The sequence below is a fragment of the Gymnogyps californianus genome, chromosome 8 (assembly GCF_018139145.2).
Source record: "Gymnogyps californianus isolate 813 chromosome 8, ASM1813914v2, whole genome shotgun sequence".
In the NCBI taxonomy this organism is placed as follows: Eukaryota; Metazoa; Chordata; class Aves; order Accipitriformes; family Cathartidae; genus Gymnogyps; species Gymnogyps californianus.
The window spans coordinates 9,254,206-9,267,704 of NC_059478.1; the positions used below are offsets into that span (position 1 = coordinate 9,254,206).

Below are 13,499 nucleotides of genomic sequence, written 5' to 3' on the forward strand. Positions count from 1 at the left end.
TAAGAGTGGATTGGAGAAGCCGTTCAGACGTACGCTGGGGAGAGCCCATCGTTGGTGGGTGCTGAAAGAGATGACATAACAGGTCATTTCCATCTATAAGTTACATGGTATAGTGGCAAGGCCACCATAATTCACTTCTGAGTGACATTTCATGCCAGAAATCTTTCTTAAATCAGCTTATATGAAGTATTGAGGCTACAATTAACAGCATTTTTCAGGAACTGAAATCACCAGGTAATAAAACTATGGCAGATGAACACAGACAGTATTATATACACATAACAGGTGAAAAAAAAAGAGCTCACATGACTACCACTGTTGCAGAAAAGTGAAATAAAATCATGCATTCTATATTTATTTAGTTACTGGTAAAAGGCAGAAGATATTATTAAAGACAGCTGTGGTTAAAGCCAGTTTAAAATAAGCAGGATGTGATATATAAGCCTACTCTGAAACTGAAAATGCAGTTTAAAATCATAACCCTGCTTCTTAAAGGTCCTCGGGTCACAAAAGGCAGTTTTGCACTGAATATTTCCCATTCAGTCTGATTTTAAAATTTGTATCACACATGTAATACACATGAGTTTTCTTTCATTTTTTCGCTCTTAAAAAAAAGTCACAATAGATAACATCTTTTTTGTTTCGTTTCAGGAATTTGGAGTCCCAGCAGAGGGGGTTTTTTTCAGTTCTTTTGAATATTAGTACCTTCCATCCTCGTCAGCTCCACAAGCCACAAGGAAAAGGCCATGGTTTCTTTTCTCACCAGAACTTACCCATGGTGCAGTAACTGCGCAGAACTGGACAAAATTGTGGGAAGGTGATAAGGTCATGTCTTCTCCCCAAGGCTCAGTGTCTTACCTGAATAATCAAAATGAGGCATTGGCATTAAAAAAAGGAGGACTATTTAATTCTTAATCAATTAACTACTGCATAATTTTAATCTTTTCCAGCCCCTCACTCAGCTAACACTGAAGAGGTTTCTTCGGTAGATGTATTGTTCCTATGACATCTCCAACATAAAGTGTACTTAAGAATGAGAAACTTAATTGACATCAAGCTTGTATGTGAAGAGGTAATTTGTGCTGATCAGCCTAAAAAGTTAGTACATTTTTACGTTATGCAAACTGCAATGTGAAATTTTTGGTTATTTACTGTCAAAATAATAAAAAAAAAAATCACAAATTTTTGTGCTGAACTGAAGACTTTTTATCCTGGCTGGGAGATTGTAAATGAAAATAAAGCCAGAGATATAAAAGATAAAGGAGAAGCTTTAAGTGGACAAACTTGAAATTAGAAGTAGGTGCTCATCATTTCTGAAAAATGGTGCAGAAATTAAAATCTCCACGTACAAAATACCTGCTCAACCACAGTTTCATCTGGCGCTTGCAGGAGACTCTGAGAAACCCCAAGTTTCAAGTTAGCATACTGTGGATAGAACTGATTTTGTGTCCAGCATGTGGCACCTGAGGCTGTAGAGGGCAGTTTAAGGTCAGTTGGAAGTTCTTATAAGAGCTTAAGACAATGTTGTATGTTATTTTATGCAAAATTATTCTAATTAAAATTAATTTTAGAGAAACTATGTACACTTCTCACAGGTGTTTGGAGGGAAATGATGGCGTCATCCTAAGTCTAGTAAAATATCAAGTTCCACAAGCAGAAACTCAGGAGTTGCTCTCTGCTGATAGCTGTGTTTGTCTGGATGATCAACGGCCATTTTGCAAAGTTGCAGTCTCACTTCCCTAAATGACGACTGTAAAACCAGAACTCTACTTAAAGTCCCGTGTACGTGCAGCTGCAGTGGCAGTGAAGGTGGAGAACCTCCTCCTTCCCACTACCTGCTCTGGAAACAGCTCAGCAGCCAACTGGGGGCAACCCAGCCCGATACAGCATGTGAGAGCCCTCCTGAGCCCATCAGTTACACCAGATGCAACTGCTGTAAGGAAGTAGAAGAAACATTTTCTGAAACTGGGAAGCTTTTTTAGCGGACGATGGAGAACCCACTTCTTTTATTCCCCCAACTAAACATTTCTGCTTCAAAGGATAAATCCTATTACAAAGTCATGAAATCAACAATTAAAGAAGAGCCACATAAAGCAAGCAAGGCTGGGTAAGTTTTAAGGTCATGCTGACATTCGGAGTGTTCTGTTTACATAGAGGGTTCTTCTAACATAGCTTGTGGGTATGAATTTAGGGCACAGATCATTTTATTTTTGACATATATATGAAAACTCATGAACTGCAATCCTAGGAATTGTATACATAAAATATCAATTAATTGCGGAAATATTTTTTAAGAACAAGAAACAAATCAAATAATAAACTAAGAAAATAGGAAAGGGAGGTTCCAAGAAGTTCTGAAAAATGCTTCTTTAAAGCCTGAATATGATCCGGGAAGGTTTCTTTTTAAAAATTTCAAAAGACAGGAAGCAATACTTCCTTTTTCTTTGCGAAACATTAAAAGTAGAAGATGCTGAGCCAACTGTTTATGTTCTCTAATGTGAAATTTCACCCCCTCATCTTTAAAATAAATGAAAAAGATACTGAAAATGAAAAGATTTCCATTTCTCTTTGCCAGTGCATCATATGTAAATTTGTGCTAAGCTATGAAGAAAAAAATCATTAATGTGAATAATATACGTAGGAGAAATAACATCAACATTACTATATGTAAACATAGGGGCATCTACCATGATCCCCCTACGTTCAGAAGCAGGGATATTAGTCAAAGGAAATGTTTGAGGAAAAAAAACAACTTTCAACAAGGTTGCTTGAAAAGCTACCCTAATTCTGTTGTAGAGCTAAGCAGAAGAGAAATAGGCTGAGCCTTCTGCTGCAGAAATCTGAATTCCACGAAGGTGATCATCTTGGTAAACCTGGAAACTTGACAAAAGCAGCAAGGTAAGCATTATAAAAGACTGAGTCGATGGGGATTCCTTTCAGGAAGTGCCTGTGTGACTCAGAACGTTTCCTGCCTTTGTGTGTGTGCATTCAGACTTGGCAGAGAATAACGCTTTCAAGACGTATTTAATTTAAAAGTTAGCAATCTAACCCAAGCATACAAACACTATAGAGTTACCAGGTATGCATCAAAGTAACTCACCGCTAGTGTTTTCACACCCCTCAGTGTAGACTGGTCCCCATACACTTGCAGATACGTTTAAACTTTTACTCATGCCAACAGCATTTTTATTAGTCCACTGACTATATTGAGCAAGCATCAACTCAGAAATGTAGCTGACAAATTACTCCTTACAGGGAAATCATACAGCTCCTTGGAAAGCAGGTTGTCCAAAGAATTCTGTGATGTACAAATGCCGACGCATGTCAAATACTGAATGCATGGTTCCTCAATAATTGCAGTAATTGTTTGAACACTCTTGTCTCCAAAATTATTATCAGATACTGATGTTTAAACACTGTTGTAATATTGTCCCTGTTATACTATTTCTCATAAAGATGCAGGGTAAAACCTTGCTTTTGTTGACTTCAGTTAAGAGTTGAGTTCCTGACTTCAATGGGGTACCAAGATCTCACTGATATATTAAGAATTGCCTTTGTAGGTCTTGACTGAAAAGAAGGAATGCGTGAAGTACTGCAATTCCATGGCCTAAAAAATTTGCTGCCCCTTTCTTTCCGTCACAGATCACTTCAGAACACTTCAGTGCTTCCTGTGCTCTTTTGTCTTGTTATCAAGCTTGATGAACCTTGTTTAAGCAGTTACTATCTTTGGGACCAAGATGCCTGCTTTGACCAGAACTGCTTCTACAAGCCCTTACTAATTGTGAACACATGGTAGAAATTGTAGAAAGGCCCAAACTCTGTTCTAGAACCCATGAAAAGTGTCCAAGAAGTGGGTATCTAAACACTTGCACCTATGCATCTGGGTAATTAGGCAATGTTTGTTGCTCACATGTCCAAATATCATGGCCATCCAAATGACAGGGTGTACTCATGATCTGGAAGACTTTCCAGTCCACGCTTGTGGGGGCTTTAATTACTTTCTTTCTTGTTTTGCTGCTGGCAGAAGCCTTAATTCAATGGTTTTACAGTTCACTGAGAAATACAAGACATTGCAACGATGAACAGAGGTAAAACAGTGCTGAGAACACCCTTTTTCCGTTTCTCGGTTCCAGACATGTAAAACCATGCTAAGATTGCATCAAAAAAGAGAAAGCACAGCATCCATTCCACCTGTATGCAGACAGTATTGGGTGGCTGATTACCCCGGGGTATTTCATACAAAGTACACAGCTGTCAATGCATTCTTATAATCTGTGAAAAGGCACTTTCAGAGGCAGATACAATAGCAATAAATAATTCTCTGAAGAATTTCCCCCTTTTAACAGACTATCACTTCCTCACTCAGCCAACTGCCTTCTACCACGTTACTCTCAGCCAGGTGCCTGACTAACAGGGATTCTGCTGTTCTTGTATAGAAGAGAAACTGGTAGATTTTTGCTGATCTTTCTCTATGTATAGATTAGAGAGAGAAAGGCGTAGATTATTTTCAGCAAAAATTAAAAAAAAAAGAAAAAGTTACTCTTTTTCAAATAATAAAGTGAGATAATAGTTTGAGATTTATTATTGAAGTGATTTACTTAGTTTTTAGGATTTCCATTCTTCACATAAAGATACTAACTAAAGTAGAAAGAGAATTTAATGAAACGCTGCAGATGGACAGTGTGGTGATAGTGGAAATGCCTGTGACCCTTTAATTAGTTTCTTCTCATCTTTAGAAAGTGGCAAAGCTGAACAAATCTGGGTTTCTGTCTATTATTGCAGCAACTCATTGCTGCACCCAGGTGTTGGGGATCTGCGAGGCTACTGGGTTGATGCAGTTTCTGAAGGAAAACCAGAAATTCACACTAAGTTTCCAAAGCCAGCAAAGAACCTTTCCAGCATTCCATGCAGTTGTGGACTGCGTATGTTGTCTGAAGTCATCAGGGTTTATCTTTCACTATGACCAAATTAATTTCTGTAGCTATAGGAACCCACTGTTCCCAGACTTACAACTCCACACAGTTCAGAGAACTGCACTTTTTGTACTTCTCATAACTAAAAAACTCTGTAAGGGAGTGAGGTCTCATTTTCCCTGACTCCAGAATCCCCCTACTTTACTGGCCTATGCTCATTTCTTGAATTTCAGTTCTCCAGCATTTGTACGTCTCAAGAACTGTTTGTCTCTCCCTAGTTAAAAATTTCATTCCTATAAGCAATGACTTCAGGAGACATGTGACACCTATTAAAATAATAAAAAAAAATTCCTCCTTTTAGTTTTGTGCAAAACCAAGATCATTACTGGCTTAAATTCCTTCCCAAAGTGACTGGAATTTCCTTTCATCTAAACTTCACGTGCCTACAGATTTTGCCAAGGGAGCCCAAACTATGTGAATCAGGCAACAGAACAGCAAGCCTGCACAAGGAAGGGGGAATCCTATTCAAGAAGTGTTCAGTCCATAAGTTGTTATAACCAACTAACCCTGGACAAGTTGCTTATTGATACTTTCAGTGTCCTGTGCTTTGCCCTCGAATGAAAATGGTTCTAAATATTAATATTCATAAAGCACCTGATAAAAATTGACTACACCTTCAGGCTTGGAACTTAAGTCTTAGTCCTAGCATGATACAGTTCATCTCTGGGCTTACTCCAGTTCTGGTCTACTGAAAATCAAAGTACTGTCCAGGGGTGTGTTCAGGGTTAATCTATACAAAACCAAAAAAGGGTTTCTCCAAAATTGTATTTGTGTGAATGAAGTAGGATGTTCTTGTTTCCTTCCTGCATTGTTCTCTAGGGCAGAATATTTGAAATCAAAGTGAAATACATACGTCTTGACATATTTGATGAAGAATACGTGGAGTTTTAAAAATGGAGCACAGTGTCTCAGAATAACATGACATTTGAAATATGTTTGTGGTAAACAAACTAGGCTACGTGTGCTATTACCCTATAAGACTATCACCTAAACCATATTGCTACAACTTTGTCTTCAGGCTATAGAATTTCCTGTATTTTATTAAAAATAGACTGTGGTAACACAGCCTCAGACCCAGTGCGTTCAAAACCACATCTCTGCAAGAGTATTTTTTGAGTTTAAATAGGTGACTGACCTCGTTCCCTTATGAGTTTTACCATACCGCATGATCTCAATTCCCTTAAAGATTAGTAATGCAATACAAACACTGAAGAGAAAAATCTCTGCTCTGATGTCTTTTTAAACAGGGGAAAAAAGTACAACTCTGCAGGAAAAATGTCAGAAAAAAATTAAACCAAATGTTTCTGAAGTCCCTAAGAGAATGAGCTCCTTAAGTAATGTGATCTAATCAAAGGCTTTGTGAAACAGTCCTGAGCAGTAATGGTAACAGATAACATATGTTACAACAGCTTCATAAAAACACAATATTCTTCAAAACCACAAAATTCTTCAAAACCACTTTCTATTTCTTCAGCAGTGTGTCTCCTGAAGAAGCAGAGAAATGGGGAGAATCTTTTGACAAACTGCTTTCTGAGAAAGGTTAGTAGTTTTTTCCTCTCCGTGCAGACTGTTAGGATGGAAGATTGATGGAAAATGATGGAAAATTATAAAATCCAGTTGTGCACTTAAATAGACCTGGCAGTTACCTAAACTGGGTATGATGGGTCATTTATAGCAGCGTGTGTTTCTGCTCTCCTCATGTGCTTACGCTATAGCATGCTGTCAACTACTGAAAATAGTTGAAAATAACTTAGGTTTCATATTTTATTGAACAAAGTAATAGACAGGAAAGAGTTCCTTCAACAAACAGTAGAATTTCATTTGAATATTGCTCAAGTATTCCTGACTGCAAGACCAAACCTTAAAAATGAAAACACGTTCTATGTACTTAAGAAAAGACTTTGTCAGTTCTTATACAGTTTGTTTCTAAAACAGTGATAGGATCAAAGCTGGCCGTCATTTGAAAGGGCCTGTTGCTTACATAATTATCAAATGCACATATGTCCTTCCTTCCGTTTTGGAGGGACACATGTATGATCCAGCTACAGTGCTGCACACTATTTGCTTTTCAAATCTGTTCCTTGAACAGTTGACATCAATACGATTGCATTACTTCCACAGATGAAGCATAAAGAAAGAAAGCATTGGGAAAGAAAATATCTTCAGCATAGTAACAATAGGATAAAGCAAATTGTAAAGATGCTAAAAGCCATTCATTTTAAGTTGTTACTGGAGAACAGTCTACTTATGAGCAAAGATTCGAATAGTGTTTCGGTCAACCTAAATTGATATTCAGCCAGAATAAAGTCTGTCACTTCCACATACATCCACATGTTTTGATTGCTTCTATTTCTAAATTCACGAGATCTTCGTAGTGGATTTTTACAGATGCTGAGAATTCTGTAATGGGAGTTACAGCACTCAGGATCATAGCGAAAGAACTGCACTTATTTTAAAACCTTTATGTATTTTAAAATAATTATCTATACTGTGATGTAATTCAAGAGGAGCACAACCTATTTTGTTATCTTGCACAGACTGTGTGAAAAGAGTAACTGTCTGATAAGGATATATTTTTTTCAATGCAATTCAACATTCCCATCTGTAGCTGGATTGGATGCCTTTACGAAGTTTCTGAAAACTGAGTTCAGTGAGGAGAACATCGAGTTCTGGATAGCTTGCGAGGATTACAAGAAAAGCAAAACTGCACATGAACTTTTGCCAAAAGCTAAGACCATTTATGAAACTTTCATACAGAAAGATGCTCCAAAAGAGGTACAGTAAAAATGTTCTTCATTGTACACAGTATTTGACACAACTGCATCTGATGAAACCGGCTTTTAAGAAGTGCATGCCCAGAAGCAGGAGCAACAGTTTAATCACGTAGTCACTGACTTAAAAAGGCTGTATCTTAAATGTCAAAGCTCTGGAAGGAAATCTGGAAGCAACTGCGTAGATTATTCTCGCTGTCCTCCGTACTCCTTCCAATACCCCCTCCATGTTACTCTTCTAAGTGTAGAGCATGAGTTTAAATATATCATAGGAATCAGAGATTCCTAGTGGTCTGTAAAGCCAGGAGATATATATACACACACACACACAGAGTATATTTGAGAAAAAATAGTGATGTGAAATGTTAAAGCTGCAAAGAGACATATCAGCTAGCATTTGTGAAAAAGTATTATCTGTCTTTATTTAAAGCTACCTCCAGAACAACAGATTTATTCTCCCTTTCTCTTAAACCAGTAATTATCTAGTAAATTATTACATAACTGAGATTCAGAAGCTTTTAAATAAGCCAAAAGGCTAAAAGAGACTAGAAGAAACTATTAAACACATCTTTTAAAATAATAATTATGTTTTAAGCATGGACTTTTCTTGATTGACCCCTCCCCTCTTTCCGCCCCCCAGTTCTAATTGCATATACTTGTTATGTTACTGTCAGCACATACACAAAAATATGTTGATATGTCAATCCTCACCAACACTAAGGCCTTTTTATATTACTATGGTAGTGTAAAAAGTTTTCATATTTACAATTTCTTCATGTTACTGAAGCGTGTTATAAAGGGTTCATAAATGAGCAAAAGGAATATTTTTTGCCTGCCCTAGGAAGGAGATGAACAGGTTGGGAGATGATTAACTCTCACTGAAATCACAATCAGCCTCTTCAATAGGTCTTTTGGAGTTACAATTTCCTGTAATTCTATCAAGTTTGAGCAGATCAAATATGTCACTTGCCAATGCTCCTTTTCCCCTGTATTCTTTTTTTTTATATTTGTCAGAATAGCAAAAGTTAAATACTAACAGCTACTTCCCTGTAACAAGGGTAAAAAGGTGTAATTCTCATTTTAAGAGAAAGATTGCGAAATGGTGCAATTTCCACCTGTAATTCCCGCAGATTCAGATCTGCTTTCCCTAGGAAATGTCCACTTTCAAAGACTTATGTCCCTCTTAATTTCTTTCCCTGCTGCGTGTCTTTGGGGTGGACTTTACATAAAAAGGAAACCCCCTGAGTTGTTTGAGGTAGAGCCTGTCATTGCCAGTTGATCAATCTGTGAGCAGTTACGGTAGGGCATCAAGCGCCAATACTGTTAACACTTATGAGACTGACGTAAGCAAAAAGATGAGCAGGAGGAAAGCTAGGGAGGGGACAGGGTGTGGAAGTCGTACTTTGACTAACAGTAACGTAACGATGTCTTTATCTGTAATACTTTTGATTTGGTGCACCTAGTGTGGGTGCTGTTGTTCACCTTAAGGAGTTGGCTTTGATGAGACTTCCTTCCTTGGGTTCAGCTGAGACCAGCCAGCAGCATCTCATTTCAGACCACGCAGCTCTGGAACTTGCATCTTCTCTCTGACTAACTTCTTGTCCGGCAGAGCTCTTTTACACACAAATTTCTGAGCGTATGGTTCGATAGGATCGTAAAATCTTAGGTTTGATGAGTGGACCATTTTGTCATCATTAATTGCCCTTCAGTTCTTAGATCTCAACTATTTGTTTTAACTAGCTTAATGGAAATGACAGGTATATCTCAGTGAGAAAAAAAAAAGCATATTATAGAAGTCACTTTGTGACTGGATCAACAATTTTTTTATATATTCTATCTTATTTTTTAAAATAGCATGCTTAGATCAGTGCCTGACACTTCAATAAAATTCTTATACTAATTAAATCTTCCCAGGATGAATGCAATGGCACATGGAAAAAATGATCATTTTGATATGCTTTTCCCATCTAAAGCCTCCAGAAATCCATTGAAATAATTTTAATATTTTAATTCGTAGAGTTTTCTCATCTTCCTACTACCAAAACTCTACACAGAAACCAGAAATTTTAAATATTACTAACATAGTCTAACGAGACAAAGTTCTACGTGAATCCTAAATGAGAATGGAGGGAGTTCTGTATTAGTCTGGGGTTGCAAAGCCTGACAGCTGCAGCTATATGAAGATCACTATTAGAAAGTTACTTTTAGTGAAACATCAAACTTTATCTTCTATTTTAGCAGTTTTCCATTGTACCAGTGACGCATCTGTGAAGACTTTCTGACAGCCATTACTGAACCTGAACATACTAATTCTGTGGTATTAATATTCTGTTGTATCAGGGGTTCAAGGTCCTCTTATCAGAAAAGACTTTTGCCAAAGTACAGTATCATTGCTATGGATTATAACACAGGAAATGCATGAATGTACATTAAAGAAACACACTTTTCCTCATTCTCCAGGTGAATTTGGACTTTCAAACCAAAGAAGTCACAAGTCAGAATATTGAACAGCCCATCATCACCACCTTTGATGCAGCACAAAACACAGTCTACAGGCTGATGGAGCAAGACAGCTACCCACGCTTCCTAAGATCTGATCCTTATTTAAATTTGGTTAAGGGGAGAAATCCCAGTCGTCCTACCCTTAGGAGACGATCACGGTCTTTCACTGTCAATGATTTCCAGGGTGTACGACCGGACTTTACAGTTTGGTAACAGGGACACTTAACCCTCATAAATTCTAGCTACTGCAGCAACTCATATGTGTTTTAAAATCCAAATCCTTAGCAGGTGTAAATGAGTGGAAAGCAAAGTTACATGCACTCATACCAGATCAGAGTTCTGTAGCCGGTGATTAATCTTATTTATTATAGAGAAGTAGGCAACATATTGGCAAGACGTATCACGTAAAGTTTTCATACAGTATTTTTTTTAAACTCAAGCAAGACCTGTAATCGTATCTGGAGGAAAAATTTGAGTTTCCTGCATAAAAATGTTGTATAAAATGCCATTTGATAATATCCACCAAGTATCCTGGGCCTGTATTATTTAGGACAGATTTTCATCACAGTTAGAATCTCTATAGCTAGCCTTTGCACATATTTATGTTTCTGCAATATTTCCTACACTAAGCACAGAGTATTTGTGGTATTTTCTCATACTGCAAAACACATAGGAACATTGTTAGGTATAATGTAAAGTTACATGGATTTGAACTACAGCCACTGCATAATTAAAATTTAGCTATTGCGTATTTTAAGAGGAAGATAAGAATACCTATTTAATTTTGGGGGGTACATTTTGTGCTGTTTTCTTATTACATGTGTCTGTTCTCTGTATTTAAGCTATGCTGTATAGATTAGCTTTGCCATCAAATACTTGTATTCTAATTTTTTTGCAACCAAATGAGCAGCAACAAAGGGCCAAGAATACTGTTTTAACACAATGTGTGTCATTAAATATCAGGTCATGTGTATGTATATATATATATATAAAAAATATTTCTACTTTTATTTGTAAATATTCATGGTATACCAACTTTATTACTAAACTTTGTTCTAAATTTTTTCTGCCTCTTATTTTGAAAAAGAATCTGAAAATTAACAGCTCTTGGACTCAGGTAGAATAACCTTCAGTTCTACTGGTCATTAATATACTCTCTATGGTTATAGAGGAGGAAGGGGAAATCTCCCCTTTTATTTCTTTACTATTGAAGTCATGCATATCCTTTTCATAGTCAGTATACACAGCTATCCTGTCCTTTTCTTTCAGAATTGATGCAGATGTACCTTGAAGCATGGGGCAATTCTTAAAATCTTAAACATTGGTTCAGTTTAGCAAGTGGCTGCAGGATTTAGTTGTAACTATGACTTGTATATTCAGTCGCTTTGGATGGAATTTAAACTTTCTCCCCTTTCTTCCCCTTTCTGTAAGTGGTCAAAGTGAAGAGGTGCAGTTCTTGAGGATGGGACTTTGTGTTCATTACTAGTCCAGAGTGTATATGAACTGCTTGATCGAGGGTTTCCGTGTCTGCTTTACTAACTTTCAATAAATCTGAACTGATCTACTTAAAAAGTTGTCAGGATTCAGTTTATCACTAGTACATTGATGAGTAAAACATGAAGACTTCACTTCACTTACAATTCAATACCCGCTGTAATCTTTACCATTGCAATCAAAAGTGTTACTATGCACAGAGACCCGAACTCACCAGGAAACGCTGCTGAGCTGCAGTGCCCTGGGAACCATCTCCAAGCTCTTAGCTGTACCTGGGGAACAGACAGGAAACACATTTGTAACTATGAGGAGTATGATCCTTGCTGGTTTATTCCATTATCCTTCCCTGATCCCAGAACTCCAGGCACATGCTATTTCTAACTGTGTAAGCGATCAGAACTTGGGCACAGTGATTCAGGAATAAATCAAATGTTTTTAGTAGCGCTGATACTGTATTTCACTCTCTAGCAATATCAAATGCAACTTTGGAGCTTGTCAGCCTCTGTTTTTTACAAACTGTCTACACTTCTGTTGTCATTGTCACAGGTGTCACATGAATGAGTGAATGCAGTGAAAGGCAACTTTCTAACCCAATTTCATTGCTGAAGTCCGTATATTTTTCTGGATAGATTATTCACCCTTGCTCTTTGACTGTCTGTCGCTTAAACATGAATCAATTCTGCCAGAAACGATCCTGTTTCTGATTAGGGAATCTCTAATATCACCAACAATGTCTGGATGCCAGAGTTCTCAGATATTTAAAATATGCATGTTCCTATGTTTTGTATTACTAACTTTGTTAGAGAACAGATTTGCGAACAGCCCCACCTGAGCGTTAACAGTGGGTCTGTTGCAACACAGGCATAAGACCTACACATTTGCAGCTAGATTCTCCCCTGGTGTGATTACATTCCTTCATATCAGCTGAGAATCCGCACCTTTACTCTTGCCATGGATGAAATAAATGACAAAAAAAAAGGTATATGTAATATTGTTCCAAAATCCAAACAAATGACAAATGTAGTACCTTGAGTAAGACTTTTTCTTCTTAGCAAAAAACCAGCTGTTAGTCAAAAGGGTCTGTAATGATAAATATAAGTCAGCAGGCGCCCTTTGTTTCATTTCACAGACACATGGAAAATTTTGCTTATCTCCAGGGAGGCCTTCCTCAAAACCATCAGGCTGTGGTACTGACAGTGCTAGTCCATCTTATGAGTTTTATAATGAAAACAAACAAATAAGATATTCCTGGTAGCTATTTATGCATGTATGTTTTTCAAAGATAATTATGAACCATAGCTGAATTTACAGCAGACTAATGCCATGGGAACTACTGTAAAAAGAAAGTCAAGATAAGTTCAGAGAAAGGAAGGCAAAGGGCACAAAGATAAACTAAAATGACATAATTATCTGGCAAAGGGCTTTTTCTAGAAGAGGCTCCTTTTAGTGAGAGAAAATGAGTGCTCTAGTATTTAGTGCTCTACTGTAATTCTGGAAGATGAACTAAGCATAGATTTAGTACAAGTCTGTGATGCTGTTCCAGGATTGAGTTAGACAGGACTGATCAGACTAAGGGCTAGCCCTGCCCTGTAGAGTAGTGCCAGAGAACATAGTCGGGCTTCTCTAGTTTTGGCAGAATCAATGCCATAGTTACGTAAATCCTCTTGTTTAGCTGACCTAGTGCAAATAATACATATACAAAGCCTATCGGGCAAGGATTTTTATTGGGGATTATTTTATGTAGCCGCTTTTTAGATTT

General features: G+C 37.4%; 1 protein-coding gene and 1 long non-coding RNA gene across 4 annotated transcripts; one reads left to right on the forward strand and one right to left on the reverse strand.

Annotated features, from left to right (window-relative positions):
- Nucleotides 1-779: 779 nt before the first annotated feature.
- Nucleotides 780-12,819, reverse strand: LOC127018818 (uncharacterized). Its single transcript, XR_007766842.1, has 3 exons — nt 12,768-12,819; nt 11,955-12,012; nt 780-858 (listed from the first exon to the last, which is right to left on the reverse strand). It is a non-coding gene; the product is annotated as an uncharacterized LOC127018818 (long non-coding RNA).
- RGS18 (regulator of G protein signaling 18) lies at nt 1,855-11,804 on the forward strand. 3 transcript variants are annotated; one of them, XM_050900538.1, is made up of 5 exons: nt 1,855-2,107; nt 2,797-2,898; nt 6,448-6,512; nt 7,582-7,748; nt 10,205-11,804. In XM_050900538.1, the coding sequence occupies exons 1-5, from the start codon at nt 1,989-1,991 to the stop codon at nt 10,457-10,459; spliced, it is 708 nt and encodes a 235-aa protein (XP_050756495.1). In that variant the 5' UTR covers nt 1,855-1,988; the 3' UTR covers nt 10,460-11,804. The 3 variants fall into 3 exon arrangements, with proteins under 3 accessions (XP_050756495.1, XP_050756496.1, XP_050756497.1); XM_050900539.1 differs by having other exon boundaries at nt 6,451-6,512; XM_050900540.1 differs by lacking the exon at nt 2,797-2,898 and having other exon boundaries at nt 6,451-6,512.
- Nucleotides 12,820-13,499: the final 680 nt, after the last annotated feature.

Coding starts and splice junctions, on each gene's coding strand:
- RGS18 (XM_050900538.1), top strand. CDS start 1,989: ATGGAGAACCCACTTCTTTTATTCCCCCAACTAAACATTTCTGCTTCA. Junction 2,108..2,796: donor CATAAAGCAAGCAAGGCTGG/GTAAGTTTTAAG, acceptor ATTCTGTTGTAG/AGCTAAGCAGAAGAGAAATA. Junction 6,513..7,581: donor CAAACTGCTTTCTGAGAAAG/GTTAGTAGTTTT, acceptor TCCCATCTGTAG/CTGGATTGGATGCCTTTACG.